At 36.8% G+C, this 16038-nt stretch overlaps 1 protein-coding gene and 1 long non-coding RNA gene across 2 annotated transcripts in view; one reads left to right on the forward strand and one right to left on the reverse strand.

Annotated features, from left to right (window-relative positions):
- Window positions 1-16038, forward strand: part of LOC135215685 (uncharacterized) — a 330613-nt gene that overhangs the window by 199789 nt on the left and 114786 nt on the right. The gene's annotated exons all lie outside the window — the stretch shown is intronic.
- Window positions 1-16038, reverse strand: part of LOC135215683 (uncharacterized) — a 124113-nt gene that overhangs the window by 27983 nt on the left and 80092 nt on the right. Inside the window, exon 4 of the mRNA XM_064250630.1 lies at window positions 8724-8845. Within this exon, the coding sequence (XP_064106700.1) occupies window positions 8724-8845 (122 nt within the window). The remainder of the gene's footprint in view (window positions 1-8723; window positions 8846-16038) is intronic.

Consider the following 16038-nt stretch of genomic DNA (forward strand, 5'->3'; position numbering starts at 1 on the left):
CTATACTTAGTAGTCCTCTCCCTCCTTCCTTTCGTGTTATGTATAGTCTGTCCGTATTTGCTCTTGGGTGTAGTGCTTTGTGTATTGTCATATGTTTCCTGGTTTTCTGATCTATGCTGCGGAGTTCTGCCTTCGTCCATTCCACTATTCCTGCGCTGTATCTGATTACTGGCACTGCCCATGTGTTTATGGCTTTTATCATATTTCCGGCGTTGAGTTTTGACTTGAGCATCGCCTTGAGTCTCTGCATATATTCGTTCCTGATCGTGTCCTTCATCTCTTGGTGTTTTATTATTATTATTATTATTATTAATTATTATTATTATTATTATTATTATTATTATTATTATTATTCAGAAAATGAACCCCATGCATATGGGGCAAGACCTCGGAGGCCAATGACTTGGAATTCAAGCTTCCAAAGAATATGGTGTTTACTAGAAAGAAGTAACAGGAGGTAATAAGAAATACAGAAAAAAGAGAAAAAGGGATTAGTTTTTAGCAAAGAAAAAATGAATTAGCTAATCAATGAATGGATGAATATGCATCAATGAACATTATGAAAGTACAGGGAGAAATGTTTTAGTGTAATAATAAGTTGCAGCTGCGATTGAACTTTTGAAGTTGCAGTCGCACAGCAGGTTTAAAAATCCAGCGTTCTTGATGAGAAAAGAAACCAGAATTCATTCAGTATCTGCCAATGATCGAGGCTTCTTATCAAGATAATGAGATGTTATGATTAGAGGATCGTTATTTTTTTTTTTACCAGGACAGTGAACGGGAATTCTGAGAGAATGGAGAGGAGTAAGGAATACGAAGGGGGCATGCAATGGCTGTTCCCAGCTTGAATCTCTGCAGGTCAGTAAATTCAATACTCCAGATCTTCATCCTTTTAGATCAAGATCCGCGTCTTCTGCTGGATGAGAGGTTAATTAATTTTGTTACTACTAAAGATCAATATTTTAATGACTCGTTATCTTCTAATTCCCTTTCATTTGCTTAGCAGCAGCGCCACGTATAGCTTGCAGAATCCAAGGTGTGGAAGTGAGAACCAGTAAACAGGATGGTCATCTTTATGCTCGGGGTAAGTCCGCATTGGCTCCCTCTCGTCTCCTCTCCTCTCAGCTTGCGAATAATTCCCCTCGATCGTAAGGCTCAGCGGAGAAGAATGAGAAGGAAAGACATGATGCGGACAAACCATAGAAGAGATATGATTTTTATGTAAATACAAGAGATATCGTGGAAGCCCAAAACACAATTGAAATAAGCAGATCAAAAGCTAACTGAAAAGGGCGTTTTGCACGGCAACGATGTCAGTGGGAAAAACTGCTGTGAATAATGAGATCAAAGGCCTTTCGATTGAGGTGACTAACTTATGGCTACTAAAGCTGGCGTTACAACATAAGTTATTGACTCCCGGTGGACTTTGGGAAGATGAATGAATTCCCTTCCAGGAGTTTGGACGATGTCATCTTGGAAAACATCGCTGATGGACAAGTCATGATACTGAGAAGGGGCATCGCACAAAAGGTGGATGAGAACGATATCTTTATACCTTCCTTTCTCGTTCGATTATTATTATGGTTATATAGTAATACACATCAGAAGCTTTCTTTTGAGAAAGCTTGACTCGCTGGCGATAAGAAGAGCAAATGTTAAAAGTAAATGGTGAGATAAATATTCGAAGAAGTTTATTCTCTTGGAAATGGCCCCCTGAAAGAAGGAATCGGCAGAAAAAGTTATGACACTAAAACTAAAATCTTGAATTTCAATGCAAGGATGCTGACGACGACGACGATGATGATGGTGATACGAGAGAGGAAGAAAGAGGTTCTTTTCTGGCTGTTCCCTGATTCTCGGAGGATGAAAATATGTAAACATATACGCATAGAAAGTTTTTTTTCTAGGCCTATTTTCTATATACCTATTTTAAGTTAGCGTTTACGAAATGTTTCCAACGATCTGATGTAAATTTTTAATTTTTTATGGTTATCTTCTGTTAAAATCGCTGAATATTGTTTCTGCATGGAAGCTAGAGACACTATCATCTTCAACACAGAATAAGTCAATTACTAAATGAATACTGAATAGACAGAAATATTGAAATAAAACTATGACGCAATGAGCTCAACTATTTAAATTAAACGATAAATGAGACAACCCCGAAAGCTAATGAAGGAGAAGGATCTTTGAAGGGAAACTTCAAGAAACAAAAAACGCCTTTCCTGGACGTCCTTTGATTCTTTACAAACGTCCCTGTATGTACATTAGATACCTTAAGGGCTTGCGCTCCACGTGGGTAAAGAGAGACTCCGAATAGGGATGTATTTTCATTTCAGGGACATGTAGCTTACTACCTTGTCCCTCTCCTCGGGAAGGAGTCTAACAGCTTGCTGTTCATATAGAATTGATAGCAATTCTCTGTAATACCGTTTAAACTGTTCATTGACTTATAGTTATTCGAGTACCCACACAGACACAAGCATATATGTACATATGTATACCATAAATTATCAAATATGCCCAGCAGAAATACTTACAGCGATCCAAAAAGAATTTATCTCTCTCTCTCTCTCTCTCTCTCTCTCTCTCTCTCTCTTAATTAGGCTGAATTTTTAAGCGCTGAACTTTCTGTAAAAGAAAGCGCCATTTGTTTGAACCAGGTTAGACTAAACAACATAGAATATTTTATTTTACTTTCATTTCGTAACTTACTGGAACTGGTAGTTTCAAAGATTTATGTAGTAGTGCAAGTAGGCACACGTGTACCCATATATATCTCTATACTATACACACAAGTAAGTATATATATATATATATATATATATATATATATATATATATCTATTTATCTATCTATATATATATATATATATATATAGAGAGAGAGAGAGAGAGAGAGAGAGAGAGAAAGATATATATATATATATATATATATATATATATATATATATATATATATATATATATATATATATTATGTGCGTGTGTGTGTATATATAATCATATATGTATAGTGTGTGGTATGGATGAATGTGAGTACTTATGTGCCTGCTTACCTTTCTTTCGTAAATATCTTTAACTACCATTTTCCTATTAGTTACAAATTGAAAGTAGAATAAAATATTAGATGATGTTTGGTCAAAACTCTCTCAAAAACGAACTTTGCTTCCTGTGACAAAAAACTTGAGCTTAAAAATTTAGCCTGAGAAGAGAGAGAGAGAGAAAGAGAGAGAGAGAGAGAGAGAGAGAGAGAGAGAGAGTGTCAACATAAATATTATAAGATACACATACACAGACATATATATAATATATACGTTATTATATATTCTATATATATTATATATATATATATATATATATATACATATATATACTATATATATATATACTATTATATATCATTATATATATATATAACATATATATATATATATATATAGCTATATATATATTTATTATTTTATTTATTTATTAATTCCTATTCGAAGTTGCAATTGGAATGTAAAATTTTAGGCATGAGCACAATTGCTGTGACCTATGAGGTCATTCAACGCTGGAAATAATGTACTAGAACAACTGTTAGGTTTCAGGTTGAGGGCCGGTGATTCTTTTTGAATGATGATTAGAAATTTCTTCCTGAAAGTGTCATCTTGTATGTAGGGGAACGCGGCGTACAAATTCATTTTAGGGACAGTGTGATATAGAGGAGGTGGCGTCATCTTCGTATTCAACATACTATTTAACTGTCTGAAGAATAGTTTTGATGGAAAACAGTTGTTCCTGAAATAGTTTGAGAAGAGTTGTATTTCTTCATGAAAGGTCAGCAATTAGATGACATAGTAAAAGCCCTGTGGAGGAGGCTAGAAACAGCGTATGAATTTTTTATAGCTCGTGTTATTTCAATTTTAAATTAAACGCTGTTTTCTAGCCTCCTCCATAGGCTTTTACTCTGTCATCTAAATTGGCTGACCTTTTCATGAAGAAATAACAACTCTTCTCAAACTATTTCAGGAACAACTGTTTTCCATCAAAACTATTCTTCAGACAGTTAAATAGTATGTTGAATACGAAGATGACGCCACCTCCTCTATATCACACTGTCCCTAAAATGAATTTGTACGCGGGCGTTCCCTACATACAAGATGACACTTTCAGGAAGAAATTTCTAATCATCATTCAAAAAGAATTACCGGCCCTCAACCTGAAACTCATTCCGAAGAATCCCCGAACAGTTGGCTCCCTCTTCAAGTTCAAAGACAAGCTCAGTCCTTTGTTTACATCCAACGTTATATATAAAGTACAAGTGCCCCAGATGTAGTCAGGGGGATCTATGTCGATGTACAAAAGAGGCTGTTGCGAGTGGGCATTGATGCTCACAGAGGGGTCAGCTTCAGAAACTGGGAGCAGATTGTCTAGCCCTGAACAACCTAATTATTAAAAACCATTCAAAAATATGTAAAACCTATAATAGACAATAAAAGATTTTTCAATAGTAGGGCAGGTACAAAAAGAAAATGACTTAACAATACTGGAATCCATTATTATCAAATTGACCGTAGCCACCGTTAAACTCTCCAAACGTCATCCACACAATTGTTTATTGCCTGATGGTCTTGTTGAGCTGTTTTTTCTCTGTCTGTATGTTTGTTATTTCTCTCTCTCTCTCTCTCTCTCTCTCTCTCTCTCTCTCGCTCTCTCTCTCTATCTCTCTCTCTCTCTCTCTCTCTCTCGTTGTAACTCTATACGAGTACAGTAGTATGTTTTTAACTTCCCTCTGGGTAGGTTGTCACCAGCCATTTGCTTGTTCTTTAAGTAAATGTTTTATCAATTATATTCTGAATGTTTTACATTATTATTAATTATTAGTTTATTGATTGCCATGTTCGCTTGTTTGCAGCCTAGAAAATGCAACTATGTGGAGTTGTGAAACGTCGGCATATATAATAAAAATGCATATGGATAGTGCCTTTCCCTGACCCGCCTTGGATTATACAACACACACACACACACACACACACACACACACACACACACACACACACATTACTACGAGCATTCATTTTTTACCCTCTTTATGTTCATCATCCTTAACAAATTGTATAAACTGAAGGCATATTTTTTTTAAAGGAATAAAATACGAGAACAGGAAATGTCAAAACCAGTAAACGCGACCCCTATCTTGTTTTGACCGTTGGGCCACCGTGAGAGATTGTATTTTGAGTCCTTCCCTCTTCCCCCTTGAGAATATGATTTGAATGACACTCCTCACCTGCGTGGTAGCTTGTCATCCCCTTAGACGTCAATGCTGGTCATATGCCAAATCCTTAGAAGGGTCATTTCCACTTAAGGGAATATATGCCCTTATTCTATTATACTCCTTTGTACTTTGATCCCCAGTCTAATTTTACAAGAAGCCATTAGTGGCTAGTCGCCCTCCTACTTGTGAATGTTTACAAGCCTCGATGACTTGTCCCTTCTTGCCTTCAACCAGACCTCTTTTCCTCTATTGCTATCGAAAACCCTTCGGCCTCTGTGACTCGCCTGCACTCACACATGCATGACTGACGATCATCCTAAACCTCTTGACCCACGATAGCCTCCATTGTACCTCTCTGCCAGCGTCCAGTGACCTCTTTCAGGCAATTAACAAGGATTGGTGGTGGAGATGAAGGCACCTGAGGAGAATCACGCTGGCCTGAACCAGATGTGACTGGCTATTCTTTCAAGTGCTATAAATATGTCCTGACCTGGAATACCAAACTGTACTTTGCCGTAGCCAGTTCCCTTGGTAATATGCCCTGCAGAGTACGCCCTAAACCTGACACGGTACCGTACTGTCGGAAAGCTGTGTCATACCCTACGACTTGGCCCGCTGCTATCTACAACATTCGGCTGCCTTGAACGTTTCGATAATATCTCACTATAATGGGCGTAATGTCTGTCCGTCCGTCTGTCATTCAGTCACGACCAAACGGCTGGTTCGATGGGCATGAAACTTGGCAGGGTTATGGTGGGGACCCCTAAGATGGTTTATAATGGAGTTTCATCCTACCTCCATCCCCCCCCCCTCCTCCGAAACGGGTGGGGGGAGAAGGGTTTCCCTGAAATGGAGCTGGTTCTGCCTGTGAAACTACTATGAGATTCAGGGGCTCTGTAACACGGTTTTTTCGCAATAACTTTTTATCTATGCATTTCATAAATGTAACGCTTATTCAGAATACATATTATATCAACACATAAATTTTGAGTGTATTCGGCACTACGTAGGTTGAATAAATTTGGTACTTACAATGTAAAAGTGACCTTTTTTGAAGACGGGCCAGCTTACTCAGAGAAAAGGTTTCGAACGCACTCGTTACGTAACTTATGACATCATTTCTTCCCTCTTTCTCGATGGATGATTGGCTATACGTAACGAAGGCTAAAACCTCTGGCAACAATGACATACAAATTTAAATACAAGCAAAGCAGTACACCTTTATGAACTCTGGAACCTCTCCACTGATAATTGTCATAATGAATAAACCAACAAAATATGTTAATAAATACAAAAACACTTCGATTATTAGTCTAACTCCCAAAATAAGTTTCCAAAGAAATTACAGTCTACTTTATAGGTCACAATCGGATTGACAAGATGTAGGGAATAGTTGGTAATTACCAAAAACATAGTAGACAAGCTTGATTGATAATTGCTGTATCCAATGTCAAGCAATTTTTATTTATTGGCTATCTACCTATTTACTGGAAAAAAAAAAATAGCCGGTACCGTATATTGGCTTTAAACCTTCACCAATAATTATCGTCAGAATGGTGACTTCATGAGGCTCCACCCACTTTCGCCTCGTTATAATTCAGGATAACACTGAAGGCTACCATGGGCATTGTTGGATTAGAAAATTTAACTTCTGGCTATAAAAACTAATTTCTCGAGTAGTTGTAAGAAGTGCTAAATGATCCTAAAGGATCCCAGCAGTTGGTCTAAACGTTTAATTCATGTATATTACTGCTTATACTGTTGCGGGCACTACTGCTACAGTAGTATTATACGCTAGCACTGATACCCCACCCACATCTATGTATCGTTCCGCCATTCATAAAGTCTTTGGGTTTCAGAGCCGATGGAATTTCTGTCTGGTGGATGGGCGGGGCAACATTTAGTCAAAAGGGGTTTGTTTACCTTGCTTACGTAATGAATGTTTTTCGACTCTCGGCTCGTAATCATAGGCCATGGCGTCGGCTAGAGCATTTTTACTCTATAAAAATTAAAACTATCGGGTTTAGGTTATTATAAATGCTGACAAAATTTGTGTGTGGTTGTAAATTATACATATGTCAACTTTCAGCTACATCCGATGCTTTGACAAGGAGCAAAGTCCAAAAAACCGTGTTACAGAGACCCTGAATCTCATAGTAGGCTTTTTATGCCCGTTGACTTAGTTTACAAATTTTCATACATAATTTCTCTATACATATGTTTGCTAGAAATATAGAATTCGAGTAAATCATATACTTTTTGATTTTTGCTTATTTTAACTTGTCATTGGACTTGTGTATCAGCTTTGACTGCTTTGCAGATCCGTGTAGTCTTCCCCATTGTGTGCCTTCTCCAGTAGTTCAACAGTACATCTCAACGTCCTCTGCCTGTACCAATCTTGGGTAGAAACCCAGGATGCTAGCAAGAGCAAAGGCTCACTTACAGTGCTCCACTGGACAGTTTTATTTAACTTTGTTAGTCGTAAGTTCTTGATCCTCTCTATGAGTGCTCTTGCTTGCAGTTTGGTGGCACATTTGTTGTTGCTATTATGCATAGTAGAGTCAGTCTTACGGGTGCCACGGAGCCGACTGGTGGTCCTGTATCATATCTTCTGATAAACCTTATAGAAATAATAATTGATTTGTGGACAAAGTTATGTTTACATTCAATCCTTGAAGTAAGCTAGTGTTTTCTACAAGAGGTTCTTTTACATTTTCGTGCATAGCCCCGTCCTCCCCTTCTGAGTCACTTTGTTTAGTCCAAATTTTGATTTCTTAGATTTTTTTTTAAAAACCTATCCCGCAGACTATGGCTATATATATAATATGTGTGTCTGTATATATATATATATATATATATATAATATCTATATATATATTTATTTATATATATATATATATATATATAATATATATATATATATATATATATATATATATATATATAGGGTAAGAGCGAATTAGATATTAAAGGACATTGTAGCTCGAATATATACAGATATATATATAGTATATATATATATATATATATATACTATATATATTATATATATGTATACATATTGTGAGCGTAAATTAAACTATCGCACCAGAAATATGAAGGTAAAATCCAAAATATGGTAGTCCCGTGTCTAATGAGATCTTGAAGTGGTTCTTAGTACTAAAATGTAAATAGATTATTGAACGATATTTTATCTTTGTGAATTTTTCCTAAATATATATGTATATTATATTATATATATATAATATATATATATTATATATATATTATATATATATATATCTATATATGTGTGTGTGTGTGTGTGTATGTATGTATGTATGTATAAGTATAAGTAAAGCCATAATGACCTCTTAACTTCTCTACTCTTAACGATTATAACTACAAGCCTGTGAAGAGTTGTTGGGTTGTTTATCCCCGGTGGGGAAAATGCTACTTTAGACTGAGATAATGGAATACTCACTGATGAAGTCTTCATAAACATCCTTTTGTTGCTGTTCCAGTCGGTCAAGTTCAATGGCAAACTTGCCTGCGTAGATGGCGTCCGAATAATCATTTGGTGAAGACGACTGAATATCACCTAACCTGGAAATGAGAAGTACGATGAAATGAAATATATATTTGCTAGCTGATTTGACAGTTTGACGTTTTATAATGTAGCTCATTCTTTTGCCAGTGCCTTTTGCTATATGAATGGAAAACCTCCAGCAACAAATTTTCGGAAATATATATTATGGATTCTCAAAAAATAGTACTCCTAGTTTACGTAATATGAGAGTAGATGTTCTTTTGGAAGAATTCATAAACTAAACCGTGGAATATGAAATGTTTCTGTTAAATTGGATAAAAGAGAGTAAATTCTATGTTTCATCACCCAATGGAACGCTGACTATGCCCTTTTCGGGAAAGCTAATTCTGTTGCATGCTCGGTCTTTTGTTCTCCTGTCTTTTTTTCAATTAAAATCTATTTCGAATTCGAGGTGGAAATCCCCGGCCAAGAGCAGTATGGGCTCTATCCTTTAGATGTAATTGTAGATTTCGTGGTGCGTTTGCGTTTACTGGGAAGAGAAAAGCTTGTAAGATCGTAACATTGAAACGTTCTTTTAGTTACGTTTCCTTGACATATGTTTGTTAGCATCCTAATCAGAAGTGAAAAAATGTCATCCCTTTGATAAGCGAATGTGATGGTAAAGAACGCTCATTAGTAGATATTAAGTATTTATTTTCAATTCGAAGGAACACGATATCTAAAGGGATGTTAGATTTCTGTTAGTTCAACAAAGTGGAATGACAAAAAAAATAGTGTATATAAGAGAGAGAGAGAGTAGGTATCCGGCAATATGTAACATAAGTTAAAAGAACAAATGTGAAGATGTGAAGGTGAAAAGCCAAATATCAGCTAAACACCATCACCATCAATGCGATACTAACCTTCAGAGAGCTGAAAAAGTTACAGACAATCAAAAGAAACGACTTACAAACTGCGTAGGAGTAATGTAGGTATCTTTTTCTCCTGTACCTTCAAAGTGTGGGCGTCCTCGGTAAAACTACACGGCGATAACGTCATTACGTGCGTGGACTATATGGCAGAAGGTCAAAGGTCACCGACGGTAATACGAACTTGGATGAACAATAATTATGTATTGTGGATTCTTCGACTTCCTGCTGCGTAGAACGAAAGACCAGCTTCAGACTGCCCAACTTTCTATTTCAAATTTTGGTGTTATTTTTCGCAGTTTTATAGAATTTGCAGTTAATACCAGTCCGATTGATTTTTATCAACCAGACGGGTATTAAATGCAAATTCTATAAAACACTCTTATTTTCCCTTATGTAGTTTTTTTTCCTAATAAATCTTGTGATTACCAGCTTGCCCCGTTGCTTTAAGGAATCTCTAGATTACTAAACATTGCATCGAAAGAATGTTGTGTAATTAGTAGTTTCTCTAACGTTTTCAAGCACTACAATCTGTGAATAGTGTGTGATGAATAAGGGGGTTAAAAATTGTTAAGATGTAGCGTGGTCCGAAAGTTCCACTCACGAAAATTCCACCCAGGAAAATTCCGCCCAGAAAATTCCACCGATGGAAAATTCCACCCTTAGAAAATTTTACCTAATAAAGTTTTAATCTTCCTCAGTCTCTCTTTCCCCCTCTTTCTGTTTAATTAAATTAAACAACCATCATCGTTAAACAACCGCCATCTTTACATAATGGTAATTACTTTAAAGATCTTCATTAAACAATCACTCTTTACAGAAGTTTATTTAAAATTTTGTTTACTTAATGGAAATAATTGTCTTCTTCAAGGTTTTCCTTGGTGTGACCTTCATAAAATAACTAGGGCCATTTCTTGTATAGTATATTTATTGAAGCCATTTTATGTTTTGAATATTTACAATGGCCTTAAACTTTATTACAGTTGAAAAGAGAAAGGAGAAATTGTGTGGCGAGGAAAGCTTTGTATACGAGAAGCACCGAGATAATCCCGCAAAAGCGAAAACATATTGACGATGCGAACTATTTTCTCAAGGCAGCAAGGCTCCTATTCACACGCCTTGTATTTGCAATGAGCCTACATTGCTGTATAGTTCGTGTAAGCATACTCATGCCGCTTCACAAGCAGCTATTGAAGCACGAGTTGCTGTGAGTGCAATGCGTGATACAGTTTATGGAGGATGTGGATCATCGACCAGAGATATAATTGCAGGTGCCACTCAGCCACTAGACGAAAATGGAAAATCACGGCTACAAAATGTGTACTGCCTTTCCCGTAATATTCAGAACTGGAGACGAACTACTTCAGGGATTCCTGCTCTTCCGACATCTCGCACAGGATATGAAATTCCAGATTCTTATGAATATCTTCCTGATGGATCACTTTTCTTAGCGTATGATAGTGATATAGAGGACTCGGACCGTATTTTAATATTTGCAACGGAAGCGGGATGGGATGATCTGTCAGCAAATAACATATGGTTCTGTGATGGAACGTTCAAAGCTTCTCCAAATCTCTGGACCCAGCTATTCAAGATCCATTTCATTGTTGAGGGAAGGTGTTTCCCTTGAGTTTTTGCACTGTTGCCTAATAAACAAGAGGCCACCTACAGAGGACTTTTTTTTCCCTAGTCATCTTTGAATTACGGCTAAACAGTCAACCAATGCTGTGTATCATGGATTTTGAATTATCTTTACACAACGCTTTCACGTTAGTGTTTGTAAGTGCTGATATAACAGAATGTTTATTTCATTTAGGTCAGTCCTGCTGGCATAAGATTTGTGAACTAGGTAAGAAGGTTCAGTATAATACTGACTCTTCGTATGCTTATTTTGCTTTGGCATTTTTGCCCATCCACGATGTTGTTGATGGTTTTGAACTTTCTGATGATGAAGAATTTATTTCTTATTTTGAACAGACTTATATTGGTGTTCAGCGTGGTCGAGGGGAACGGAGTCGAAGAGTTGAACCTCTTTTCCTTATCGAAATGTGGAATGTACATGAACGTACTCTAAATGCCGTTCTGAGGACGAACAATCATGTGGGAGGTTCTAATAGTGCTCTTCACTCCAAAAAGAGGAGGCTCTTACCCTAACTAAAATGATTCATTTCAGAAGAGGAGCCACGGCTAAAAAAAGAATAAAATACAAGTCTGTAAATGAAAGACTGATACATCTCGTAGAAAATTATGAACCATCACGCATTATCAAATTTGTAAAAGATATAGCATATAACTTGCATAAATATAATTTTATGTTTGTTTCTGTTTATATTATCATCTGATATAGGTTGAATTAACTGATTTTAACTAAATAAAATGCATAAAAATATTTAAATATAATACCGGTCTTCCTTTATGCTGCAAGAAACATTTAGTAATGCCTAAAGTGCACCCCGTAAGGTGCACTGACGGCATTATCCCATTACGGGGGCTACTTTATGTAACAGGCAATCTACAGCATATGTATGCTAACATGTAACATTTGTACGCATATATTTCGGCATAAAGAGGAGTACAAATAACTTGCAATATCTGCGGAAAGAGGTAAAGAAATAATTCATTTCCATTCGAGTAGATACAGTGACACACACACGAATTACATCTTAAGCAAAACTAGAATTCAAAGTCATTCGCGCTACTATCTATTTGTAACGCAAAGTGAGGATTACAAGATGCCATCTACTGTTAGACGAGGTATTCTAGTCTTCTTAACTAAACTCTCTGGCTACTGTCAAGATGGGTAAATGTCAACATACTCTTTTTGTCTTTTAAATGACTCGGAAATATTTAAAAAATTTCGACCAGGACAAATGTTAACCCGAAATAGGAAATTCCGTCCTGAAAAGAATGGATGAAATTGGCGTCTTATCTCGTAACGGAAAGGAAAAATAAAGAAATGGTCTGATTTCCGAAATGAAAGTATAGGTCGATATGTATAGAAAGATCGAGAAATGCTAGGTTTGCCTTGAAATTTATTCAATGAGTATGTAATACATTCATAAAATAACTGGCAGATGAGATATTTGCTGTAGATGGCCTGTCACATAAAGTATACCCCCGTAATGGGATAATGCCCTCAGTGGGTGCACTTTACGGCCCCTAGAAGCAACCCCAGCCATTCTTTTTACTGTACCTCCATTCATATTATCTTTTTTCCATCTTGCTACCCACCATCTCCTAACAATTTTTCATAGTGCAACTGCGAGGTTTCCCTCCTGCTATACCTTCAAACCTACCTACTCTCAATATCCTCTCCAGCGTTGAATAACCTCATAGGTCCGAGCGCTTAGCCTTTGGCCTGAAAACTATATTCCACAAAGAGTAGACGGCTAACTTAGGAGAGATTTTGATCTTGAAGGCCCAACATTTAAAAAATATAAGACAGATTAGTGAGGACGATTCGTTTAGTGACCGTCAAAGTAAAGCAACCTACTTAGTTATTCCAACAAGCAGTTTCTACTCTTCCATTTCAAGTATTCCCATTCTAAAGTTCCTACACCAATCCCAAGGGCTTCCTCCCTAATCCACTTGACTGAGTGACGACGAACCTCTTTACCTCACTGACCCTTTTCGTCATCATACAACAGAACACATATCCTTCTCTTTTTCCTTAGCTTGCATCGCCCACCTCCAAGTGTAGATTGCTGGTATGAAACAATGGGCGTAAGGAACAATACCAGAAACATGAAAATTTTTGCATCATGTCACCGTCAGGATGCAGTGAGAAACTTTTATGCATATACCACTGACCAACTTATTGCAATGAAAACTCTGCTAAATATCTGTAGTATACTATCCGCACATCCATCATGTGAATTACAAAGGGCCTAAACCAGGGGTGGGCAGACTTTTGGACTCCGAGAATTACTCTAAAGACTGAAACTTTTACGATCTACCATAGTATTTAATCACATATTAGGTTGGAAAAGAAATTCACATGGCGCCATAGTACTGTAAAACATGAGCACAGTAGCCCCACCAAAATATATATATAATATAATATATATAATATATATATTATATCTATAATATATAGATAATATTATATATATATATAATATTATATATATATATATATAGATATATATATATATATATCATATATATATATATATATAGGTTTGTGGGGAACGGCGAGCGACCAAACAAGTGGTCTCGATCGACTGGTAGATCGCGATTGACTGTTTGGCCCCCTTCGGTCTAAAATTTCCATAAATTTCCTCTTTAACTGCCATTGTTCCTCCCCCTTTCCCGTATTTCCCCTCACCCGTTCATTTTTCCCAGTCACTAATCCCCTTCTTAACAGCAATGCTCGTGGTAATGCTGGAACGCTTTATGAGAAAGACCTCGGCATCGAAGAACAATTGAACCCCTTTATTTATTACGTTTTGGAAGGATGGCAAAAATCCTGTGGTAATGTAAGGTTGCCAAAGAAAATTCATTTCTATGGTTAAACCAGAATCACTGGTTTAAGCTGTCATCTTGTGTCTTAGAAACAACTATGACAATAGATTAATAGTAAACGATAACATTTCTGGCAATTCACTTAAATGAATTGAATCTTACCACCTGATCTGCTGTAGTGAGCCTTGAAGATCATCGCCCGGATAGCATGATATCTGTCGGCAATTCCAGAACTCGCCCAACCCAAACATAACGGTGTTAGGCGACCATGATATCTCAATAGCAATACGAAGAGAAGGCATAGCGTCCCGTTTCAAAAGAGGTTAACCTAAAACTTGAATGTGACCCTCAATCATCTGCGAAAAATGTTGTTTGGTAGCGGCATCTGAGCAGTATCTAAGTTAATGCAACACTGACTAAAATTTAAGTTGACTCGACATCGAGAAGTTTCTTGTTTAAAGATAAAGCAAACAAAGAATAATTCCAAATGATATAAGAAACAACTTAAGAAGCAAGAGACAAACTTTGTCCCAGACACATAAACCACTTACTATGACATTCAGAGCCTTTGTCCCGAGTTTTTCCGGAATAACTTTTTTTTTGTGCATTTGACACAGATATGACTTAGCCATAGTATACTTTACAGCCCTACCTAATTTTCGGCAGCATTCTTTATTACTTAGAAAATAGTATATTCATGAGAGTAAAATAAAGTAGCCGAAGCCAGTTACGGAACACTCTTAATGCATGCGTTCAAAATTACGTGACGTAAACGTACGACGTCCCGACTCCTCCCACAAGGCGATGACGACAAACAGCTCTCTCTGAAATTCTGAATGAGTATTCCTACCTTGTCGAGACTTCAAGAATGGCGGCTATGGTAAGTCATTGTCTCCGTGGTTGCAGGACAGCTTTTGTGATTTGAGTTGCACAATTGTTTAGAAGTGAGGCGGCCCGTTGCAAACCCTACCCAAGCTTGAACAGGTAAATGAATAATAGGGCCCTTTTTTGGTTAAGGAGTACACCTGGACATCCAAGGGTACCAAGTTTTCGTCATCTCTTGACTTCCATAAGGTGCAGAAAGATAATTATATATGCTCTATTTATTACAATGATCGTCACTGTCATATGAGGAAAAATCTCAAAGGAGTTACGACGAATGCCAAAGTTTTCTTCACTTTGTTAATTGATTTTTAATTATATAATTTTTCAATGGAGAAATAGCAATAGAAAGTCATTTCTCGGATTACTTGTGGAAACCCTTTTCTTCAAGGATTCTAGCACTCGACCTCATGGCATAAATCTTATATACTACTACTACTACCACTACTACCACGTAAACAAGGAGTATTAGTTGTATTTCATTGTTGCCAGAGGTTGTGACTTTTTCACGAATAGCTAATTATTCTTCGAGGAGGCAAGTTAATGACGGCATAAGTTACGTATTACATCTTTGAAAGACATTCCTCTGAGTTAGCTGGCGATGTCTACAAGAAGTCGGTGTTACTTTTATAATTACCAGAATTATGCGACCTTCGTAATATTAATACAGAATACAGTAAAAAATTAGGTAGGGTTGTAAGATACCCTGTGACAAAGTGTCATCTTTGTCAGGTATGTTGATAAAATTGTATTCCGGAAAAACACCGGGTCACCGGCTGTGAATCTCATAGTAGGTAAAACGAAAATCAAAAATAAAAGTTCGAAACCTACCAATCGAAGTTGTGCCCTCAGCAAACCCACCCAGATACATGAAATGTGACCTAAAAACCCCAGTTGAGGAAGACTAGACTGTAGATGATTAGAAATGTCTCAAAATGTTTCATCTCATATGGAAAGAAATACACCAGAGTGAAAAGCGGCATTGTCTCTCTGAA

This window comes from Macrobrachium nipponense, chromosome 5, assembly GCF_015104395.2.
Source record: "Macrobrachium nipponense isolate FS-2020 chromosome 5, ASM1510439v2, whole genome shotgun sequence".
Classification (NCBI taxonomy): Eukaryota; Metazoa; Arthropoda; class Malacostraca; order Decapoda; family Palaemonidae; genus Macrobrachium; species Macrobrachium nipponense.